Source organism: Pelodiscus sinensis, chromosome 6 (assembly GCF_052426305.1).
Source record: "Pelodiscus sinensis isolate ZL-2025 chromosome 6, ASM5242630v1, whole genome shotgun sequence".
Classification (NCBI taxonomy): Eukaryota; Metazoa; Chordata; order Testudines; family Trionychidae; genus Pelodiscus; species Pelodiscus sinensis.
In genome coordinates this window covers 1,421,962-1,430,880 of record NC_143057.1, presented here as the reverse complement: position 1 = coordinate 1,430,880, position 8,919 = coordinate 1,421,962, and the positions used below count along the sequence as shown (strand labels likewise).

Here is an 8,919-nt window from a genome sequence, read left to right as displayed (position 1 = left end):
ACTGAATGCTTGTTTTAAGTTTTACAGCGCTTTATTATTTTTGTACTTTTTACACCCAGAAAGTTCATCACCCACCTGGCCACGATTAAATTGTTTAAAGAAATGTGTTGCAATGGTAGAAAATGTGTGTGTGTGTGTGTGTGTGAAAACTGTAGGTCCTGGGGGTACTTATAATGTTTTTAAAGGGGTACTTTATAAAAAAGGTTGAGAAACGCTGCGCTAGAGCTTCTTGGCGAAACAGCCGCGTGGGGGTGTGTGTGTGGGCTCAACAGCGTATGCCCCTCACCCCGGGAAGTGCGGGAACCCTCCCGCGGCCGCGGCCCACGCTCTGTCCGCAGGCGGCGGGAAACAGGGAAAGTTCCCGTCCAGCTGGGAAAGTTTGGCCCAACTGTGGGCCGCTGTGAAGAGGGGCGGGAGGGGGCGTGCAGGAGACTGGGACTAAACAGAGAAAGCAAGGCGATGAGCTATGCAAGGAGCATGCGAGGCCCAAGCGCTCGGGCCGCGCGGTCCAGGCACGGAGGCCAGCAGGGAGCACGAGCTGCTCTCCCTGCCCTTGCGGTGCGCCGCGCAGAGTGCGAGGACTACACCTCCCAGCATGCAGCTGGCTGAGCGGAGGCCGTGAGCCGCCGGGCTGGGCGCCCCCACGTGGCCGGACGCTCCGCTACACTGTAACAGCTGGGGGGATGGAGGCTGTTGCGGATTCCGTGCCCGTGTGAACCCCCGCGGCGGCGGCGTGACTCCGGATTTAAAGCAGGTGAGTCGAGCGCAAGCTCGCACCCCGGCGAGTCACGGAGAAGGGAGGGCTGAGGATCTGCGGGCGCTCGCGCGGCAGCAGCGCCTAGTGGTTACAGCCCGTCCCAGGACTCGGCCCTGGCCAGACGAGCCATGCCCGATTGCAAAGCTTAGCGGTAGGCGAGCCCCAGGGGGGTGGCCCGGGGTGGCAGCCGTGGCCACTGCGGCAGAAGCGGCTAGTTTGGTAGCTGTGTCTGGCCCAGCACTTTCGAGGGGAGCTGGGCGAGCGGGGGCTCTGCTCTGGGGGCAGGGGAGAGTTGGCGCTACACAGACACAGCCCTTCCCCAGGGGGGCGCAGGCCTGCCCCGTGCCCGAATGGAGACCGAGAGTCAAGCCGTCGTCTCTTCCCTGTCACTGGCCCGCCGGACAGCCACACGGCACCGAATGCCTCCGCGCGGGGCGGCCACGCACCAGCCCCCTCCCCAGGAAGGGCCAGGCCACTTTGCACATCTTTGGGCTCCAAAAGCCAGGACTTGATTTTTAACCCCTTTGTGCCTTGTCATGCACATAGGCGAAGCGGCGGTAGCAGGGACGGGTTGTTTGTGCCGCACATTTGTCCCTCGGGATCGCGGGATGTCCAGCCTGCCACCCTCCTCCAAAGAGAAACGCCCCCGACACCTGCGTCCCAGCAGCCCCCTCCTGCTGCAGCCTGCCTGCCTCTCCCTTGGGACTGTCGCACGCTGCTGGGGGCCCCGCAGGCTCCTCCGTCGGGAAGTGTACAGACCTGCTTCTTGCGTTCTTCCCTGCTCCGGGCTGCGTATGCCACCGCCTGCACTTTCCACTAGCAGGGCTTACAGAGGAATGGGACCCCATTTGCTCCAGGGTCTGTGTGCTCCGGGCCGGGAGTCCCCTGTTGGCTCAAAGTTCCTACAACATCCCCATTGAGGGGCCCCTGAGAGCGGCTGGGTTGCAGCTCCTTGCCCTGTTGCAGTTTTCCCGGCAGGCTCCCGGGGCCAGGCCAAAGCTGCTGTCCCCAGTGGAAGCTCTGGAGGAAGGTGGCAGTGGAAAAGCCGCTTGATTTTCTCCCCCTCCACTGGGGGCGTGGATTGGGCCAGGAAGGGTGGCTGTATTGGGTTAAATGCAGTGTCTCCATTAGACTGCCATGACCTTCCCCTTCCACGCAGCGTGAGCCCCTGGCGCAGCATGGCGATGGCGCAGCGCGGCCCTGCCGCGGGAGCGGGCGGACAGTGGGAAGGCGAGGTCGCCCGGCCGGAGGATGGAGGAGACCGGGAAAGCCTGTGTGAGACTCTCCGGCTGCTGCAGATTGACGTGGGCTGGGACAGCCCGCAGCCGTGTCCTGCGGGGAGCGAGAGGTGGTGCTCGGTACGTACGGTGCCAGGGGAGGCCGCGCTGGGGCCGCACGGGCAGCCAGGAGGCTTGCACGCCCACAGCGCACTGCCCGTCCAGACCCAGTGGCAGGCCGAAGGCCGAGCTCCATGCGGGATCTGTTCAAAGTATCGACTCTAACTAGCAATGTTCCGCGCATTGCGCCCGAGCGGGGGGTTAAACGTTCCCCTCCAGTGGGACCAGAGGGTTTATTCGCACAGCCCCTTTGGTAAAGGCATGGCAGAGCTGGCTGTAGCCAAGAACGGTCTCTCGGGGAAGCTTGGGAGAAGAAGGTATTTTTAGAGGCTCGATCTTGCAGCCTGGAAGTCGGCGAGTTGCCGAAAGCCAATCAGGCCTGAGTGGCGGCATTGCTTCCTTGGCTGCTGCTGGAGTAGGTGTAAAACCACGCTTGCTTTTCAGAGCAATCCTGTGTTCAAACCCACAGCTAGGTCTGATTGTTCAGGCCCAGCTGTCTAGCGGTGCCTCCGTCTCGCTTGGGCCCCGTGATTTTGGGCAAGCAAACACTAAATTTGTGTGCACACGCTGGGCCACTAGAGATCTGCTCAGCTCACGTGCCCACGCTCAGGGCTATGGGTGCGCAAAGCTGCAGCTGAAGACTTGGCATCCTTTCCCCAAAATGGACTCAGACTTGGCTCTGTTTTTTAGAACCAACCGGGCAAGTGGGCCCCTGGAACTCTTTGGTTCTGTGGGAGCTTCTTAGATCCTTTTGTTCTCTTGGTATTAAAAGAGGAACGTTTTGAGGAAACAGCGGCACTGGGAGAGAATCGTGATGGCGAAGAAGAAGAAGCGGAAACAGGAGAAAGAGAGGAGAAAAGCTAAGCCTGCGGAAGATAAAGGTACAAGCAAACTGAAAACGGGGAGGCTGGTGAGCAGCTGCAGATCTCGTTTCTCCTCGTGGCCTTGTCTCCGCTGCGGGGCAAAGCGGCAGCGTGTGGCATCGTGCTGTGGATGCAGTGTGCATTGCAAGAGTAGGCCAGCTTGGGTGGGTTTTTTTAGGGATATAAAAAGCAGCTACAGTAAGTTACTGGTTAAACAGCTAACACCTCACCAGGGGATGTTGCCCCCCCAGGCTGTGTCCAGACTCAGGGGTTTTTTCGAAAAAAGTAGCCTTTTTTCGAAAAAACTTCCCCTGCGTCCAGACTCAAGCCGCGTTCTTTCGAAATTAATTCGAAAGAACGCGGCTTTTCTTTCGATGGCGGTAAACCTCAATTTACGAGGAAGAACGCCTTCTTTCGAAAGTTCCTCTTTCGAAAGAAGGCGTTCTTAAATGTAAATAGGGCTTCTTCGAAAGAGAGCATCCAGACTCACTGGATGCTTTCTTTCGAAAAAGCAAGCCGCTTTTTCGAAATTTCTCCGTGCAGTCTAGACGCTCTCTTTCGAAAGAAGCTCTTTCGAAAGATGCTTTCGAAAGAGCCTCTTTCGAAAGAAGCCTGCAGTCTAGACATAGCCCCAGAGTGACCCATGAGACCCCCCCCCCCACTCCACCAGAGGGGTTGGGGGGCACAAGGAGCCTGAGGGGGCGGGGAACCCAAACACAGAAATATCAGAGGTTGGGGATGTGTTGCCTGTCTGTCCGGCCCTGGCTTCAAGGGCCCAGTAAGAAGGCCGGGCCCCGAGATGTAACGCAGTCCTACAGCGATTTGAATTCCCTCTTCCCCGCGTCCCTCTGCCTTCCAGGGGCTACTCCCCACCAGAGCAAGCGCGTTTTGAAAGCCACCGCCAGGGAGCGGCTTCTGGCGGCCAAAGAGGCAGCCCCTCGGCTGTGCATCGACCTGAGCATGAGCAGCCGCATGACGAAGAAGGTACGCGCCGCTCCGCTCCCCCCGCCACTCGCGAGCTTCCTGGGGAGGGGGCTCTCCCAGCCTGGGCACCCGCACGGCTCTGGAGTCGCCTGGACGCCGGTGGAAAGTATTTAGCAGAGACCCGCACAACGGTCCCGCTAGACTTTCCCCTCCGCGTGTGGAATAAATTCTGTTCCGTGCATTGAGCGATGTGCAGCTGTGCACCACCCGTAGAAACACGCTGCTGGCTGGGGGAGCTCTGCCAATCAGCTGGGTGCCGCACGAGCGCTGGACCCGCACCACTGCACGGCTCCGCACCAGCGGGTCCCCATTGCGGGACAGGGCCTGGCGGGGAAGAGCGCTCCATTTCCATGCGTCCATTATTGCAAGGTGGTGGTTCTTGGTTTCCGCTGTGGAGCTTGCCCGCTGCAGACCCCATGTGCTTCCTTTTAAGTAACCCAGAGCAGAGCGCATGGCGTCTGGGTGCTGGCTGGTCCGGCAGCATCTCCGAGTGCCAGGGGCTGCAGTAAAGCAAAGGCCGTTCCGTGGGACAGCCCACGAGGCACCGCGCTCTGCTCCCGTGTAGTTGCTGCTTTGTTCCCTGGGGGGATCCGACTGTCCCTCCTCCCCCGGCCTGCTTTGTACCCGCGCCCCGGCTCCTCTAGGGCCACTGTCTCCCGAAACGCAGCGCACAGGGTGCAAACGGGGGCAGAGCAGAGTCCCAGCGCCCCCTCCCACCCCTGCCCCGCCCGGGTCTCCCTCGTCCCTCACGACCGGCCTTTGAAACACCTGCCTGCTCCTCTGCATAAGCGAGGCGCTCAGCAGCCTCCTCCGGCCGGGCCGCGGTGGGAGCGGTGCTCTGGGCCGGAGGGGTCTGCGTGAGGGTGCTTGTTCTCTCTCGGCAGGAAACCAGCCGCCTGGCTGCTCAGATAAGGAGGCTGTACGGCTCCAACAAGAGGGCCGGGAAGCCGTTTTGGATCTGCCTGACTGGCTTTGTGATCGGCAGCCCCATTTACCAGGAGTGCGTCCGGATGAACGATGGCTTTTCCGGCTACCTGGTGAGTGTTGTGCGAGTCGCTGCCGCGCCCGTGGCTACTGGCCCCGTGGACACGGCGCGTCGTGGTGCTGCTGTGAGCCGTAGCAGTGCAGTCGCAGACTTTTTAACGTGCTGCCACGCAAACGACACTCGCTCTTGCCGCAATTAAGGCTTTGTAGGCCAAACTGTGCCCCTAGTTAACCTGTGTAACCCTGTCTTCAAACCTGGCACCTGGGAAATTTTGGCCCATGTGGCTTGCCTTACTAGGCGATCGGTGGGGCTGAAACTCCAATTTTCCCCAGCTGGCCTCTCCGTTGGAGAAAGCCCGAGGAATGAGCCAGGCCCGTCAAGCTCTTTGAGGCAGGGCCCGTCTCTCTGGCTTGCGCGTTGTCCCGTACCTGGCACTGGGGCTCTGGCCTCTGGAGAATACTCGGCTCTGTTCCAGCCAGTCACAGTCACAAAGTGGGGAGTTGGCGGGGATGGACGCATGACTCTGCGGCGGCTGAGCCTCGAATTCTCTGCAGAGGCAGTGCAGTTAGATAGGGGTCTGCCTGAGCTCTGCCCTTCCGTACATGGGAACTCATTTTGCTCAGGAAGGAATGGAACCAAACTTGAAAACTACCGACGGCGTAGCCAGGCGTGGAACGTGTCTCAGTTTGTCCCGAAAAGCGCTTACTCTTGTGGGTCTGAATGGCCAGAAGCCGTACGAACTGACCCGCTGTGTGTGGCGAGGCCAGTGGCGGCTAGCTAGCGGTGCTGTCTGTTTCAGATGGACACCACTCCAGAAAGTTACCTTGACCTGTTTCCTGTGGAGAGGATTGTCTACCTCACTCCTGACTCGGAGAACGGTGAGTCCTTTGGCTGGCGGGGGAGCCCGGCGGGAGGGAACTCGCGGCGTTAAAACCTGGAATTGGTTTTAAAGAACAACCAACCCAGGATGGGTTTGAAGGGGTTTCTTAAAGCGTGTCAGGCCGCTGCCGTACCGATGGGGACAGCTGGTCTCCGCCTGGGTCAGGTGCAGAGCTCCAGACGTCCCAGCAATGAATCAAGGGTTGGCCCCAAATCCGCGAAGGTACTTAGGTGCCGAAGGCCCATTAAGATCAGCGGAGTTGGGGGTTTACACGGGCGGTCCCTCTGCTGCGCGGCGAGACCCTGCACTCGGCAGAACTCCGCGGAGTAGGCGGGAGATTGGGTGGCGGTGTCAGAGCGACCTTGAAATAAAGGGGCTCACGGAATGAACCATGCAGGTAAGACAGGCGCTGGAGCGTCCCCAGGGCGGCTGTTGGGGAATAATCGCTTGTGGCTCCCCTGAGCCGGGGAACGCGGGTGGGAGAAGCTGTTAGGCACAGCTGGGGCCTTGGGCACGGGGGGCACACGCTGTGTCAAATGCTCGGCAGTGACAGAGTTACGGTGCTGCCGGTGCAATTTGCGCCCAGACGTTTCGGTTTTCAGCCCACCCGAGCAGTGGCCTCAGGCTCTCTGCAGACGCAGGCAGCTGCCCGTGTCACGGCCATTTCCTTGGTAACCGCCAGGGTGTGACCCCAGCGCCGGGGGCTCTGCGGGCCCAGCTGGCGCAGGGAGAGCGCGGGGGCTGGAGCACACACTGCCCCTGTGGCCGGCCTGGCACGCGTGCGCTCTGCTCCCTTTCTAGCGCTGCGGGACGTGGACCCCCACAAGGTGTACGTCCTCGGCGGGCTTGTGGATGAAACCATTCAGAAGGTGAGTGCCGGCGGGGAGCTGCGCCCGGCGCGTCCAGACCCCAAGGCCCCACCTGCCCGCCCTGGCAGAGCCCCACTGCTGGCAGGCGTGTCGCCTTCTCCACGGCGCGGGCACTGCCGTCCGGCTCTCCGCATCAGTGGCTCAGAAATTCAACACTTGTCCCGTTTAGGGGCACACGGCTACTTGGTGGGCAGGGCTGGGGTCCCTGGCCTCTGCCAGAGGATGGGAGGGGGCGACGGGAGGCATCGCTTGGTGATCTCCTGTTCTGGCCCTGCCCCGGGTCTGATCTGGGCTGGCAGCTCGCCGGGACTGGAGGGAGGCAGCAGGCGGGCTCTGCGGGTCTCCCAGCCTGGGCCTGGGCAAGGGGGTGACGCTGGACTGCGCCTGGCAGGAGCGGAGCTTGCAGCAGGCCCAGGGCCACGCCTTGCAGACGGCCCGGCTGCCCATCGCCGAGTACATGGTGCGGAATGCCAACGCCAGGAACTACCACTCGGAGACCTTGGCCATCAACCAAGGTAGGGCTCCCGGGGGGGTCGTCACCGGCAGGGTCCGGCTTGGGGAGCGCGCCTGTGGAGGGGCTGCAGCGCGTCTCCTGCTGCACAGGGACCGCGGGGGGAGTTTTCCCGCCTCGCAGCCGGAGCACGGGAAGTGGGGCTGCAGCGTCGGGAACCGCCCCCCATGCTCTCCGTAGCGGTGGGTGTGAGGGCGAGGAAAGGCTCGCGAGGAGGTGCATCCCACGTGCTGCCTGAGGGTGGGAGGAGGGGACCACAGGCCGGTGGCCAGTGTCTGCACGTATCTGGCCTGAGATGCTCTGAGCAGTCGACGCAGTAACTCTCCTCAAAGCGGAGCACCCGGGCTCTCAAACAAGGCCTGAACCTCCCCCCCGCCCCACTGCGCCCGCTCTCGGCAGCTCCTAACGGGGGCTGCCTCTTGCCCCCGGCATGCAGCCGTTCTGCACCGGGTGAAAAGCTGGCCCCAGCCTGTAAGCACGAGGCGCCCCCCTTAGCGTTACGGAAGCAGAAGAGCAGCGTTAGGAGAGCCGGCCTCGGCAGCGACGGGAGAGGCCCTGGGCGGCGCTGCTCCTCCGGGAGGCTGTGGCCGGCCGGCCTGTGGTGGCTTGTGCGGAGGTCACACGTGCCGAATGCCACTGACCTTTCACTACCCATCCGTGACCCCTGGGTTGCCTGCCGTGGATGCTACGCCGTGGCACGGCTGAGCGTGGTCCCTCTCTTTGACAGTCTGTGACGCCCTGGTGACTTACTGCGCCACCCGGAGCTGGCCAGAGGCGCTGAAAGCCGCAGTCCCCCCAGGAAAGGGCTACGTGCTCCGGGAACCGGCTACCTGAGCGCTTGGCAGCCTGGGCCAGGGCTCTGTCCTCTGCTGTCGCTGAGCCCGTGGACAGAAGAACTCTGGCTCGGTCCCTCCCTTCCTCAGCGGAGTGCTGCTGGGAGCCAGGGCGTGTCGCTGGGCACTGCCGCTTGCTGGTGCTGGGGACGTGCCCTAGCCGTCCCCGGGGGGCGGTGGCCATGGCTCCCGAAGGTACCCACAAGGAAGCAGTGCGGGCCGGCGGGAGTCAGTCACACCCGGTAGCTGGTGCCGGGGACTCGCCTTCACCTGTACAACACCGCGCGCTCAGTAAACTGCGCCTGTGCGGCTGCACCCGTCTGCCGCTCGCTGGTTCGTGAATGCTGTCGGAGAGGAGTCGCCCCGCCTGCCCCCAGGAACAGCTGGGGTGTGCCGGGGTGGAACCCGTGCTTGCAGGGCGATGCCCCCAACTCACCCCACCCTCCCCAGCCCCCTGCCGCAAGCTGAGGGGGGTGCTGCCGGGGTGGTCTCCAGGAGCAGAGGCTCCGCGTCAGAGTGCCCAGTGCACAGCGGTGGGAGTGGGTTAGCTCACTCGCCTGTGGCCACCTGCCCACTTGAATTGGGGGGACGAGTAGAGGTAGGGGGCTGATGCTCAGGCCAGTGGGGGCTCGGAAGGCCGGGGGGGTGGCTTGTGCACTGTATGAGCGCTAGCTGGCCTCTGCCTGGCTCTCTGCACAGGCAAGTGAGGGTGCTGCAGTGTGGCCCCAGCAGTGGGCGAGGGGGCGGCCAGGTACACATGCTGCTGCAGTGCACCCGGGGGCGCAGCGGTGTCAGCTGAGCTGGGAGCGGCGGGGCAGTCGCGCCCTGGCACTGCCTTGTGCCGCCAGGGCTGGGGCTGAGGCCTTCCTGTGCCCTGGCCCCACGGCGCGCTGCAGGCCC

The 8,919-nt window shown here is 62.7% G+C and overlaps 1 protein-coding gene across 3 annotated transcripts; it reads left to right on the top strand.

Annotated features, from left to right (window-relative positions):
* The first annotated feature begins 597 nt into the window (after positions 1-597).
* TRMT10B (tRNA methyltransferase 10B) lies at positions 598-8,340 on the top strand. 3 transcript variants are annotated; one of them, XM_075931233.2, is made up of 9 exons: positions 598-754; positions 1,917-2,115; positions 2,867-2,975; positions 3,817-3,941; positions 4,826-4,978; positions 5,726-5,804; positions 6,608-6,675; positions 7,067-7,190; positions 7,914-8,340. In XM_075931233.2, the coding sequence occupies exons 2-9, from the start codon at positions 1,936-1,938 to the stop codon at positions 8,018-8,020; spliced, it is 945 nt and encodes a 314-aa protein (XP_075787348.2). In that variant the 5' UTR covers positions 598-754; positions 1,917-1,935; the 3' UTR covers positions 8,021-8,340. The 3 variants fall into 3 exon arrangements, with proteins under 3 accessions (XP_075787348.2, XP_089635270.1, XP_075787349.1); XM_089779144.1 differs by lacking the exon at positions 598-754 and adding an exon at positions 773-908; XM_075931234.2 differs by lacking the exon at positions 598-754 and having other exon boundaries at positions 1,972-2,115; positions 2,785-2,975.
* The last annotated feature ends 579 nt before the right edge of the window (positions 8,341-8,919 follow it).

Coding starts and splice junctions, on each gene's coding strand:
- TRMT10B (XM_075931233.2), top strand. CDS start 1,936: ATGGCGATGGCGCAGCGCGGCCCTGCCGCGGGAGCGGGCGGACAGTGG. Junction 2,976..3,816: donor TAAGCCTGCGGAAGATAAAG/GTACAAGCAAAC, acceptor TCTGCCTTCCAG/GGGCTACTCCCCACCAGAGC. Junction 7,191..7,913: donor GACCTTGGCCATCAACCAAG/GTAGGGCTCCCG, acceptor TCTCTTTGACAG/TCTGTGACGCCCTGGTGACT.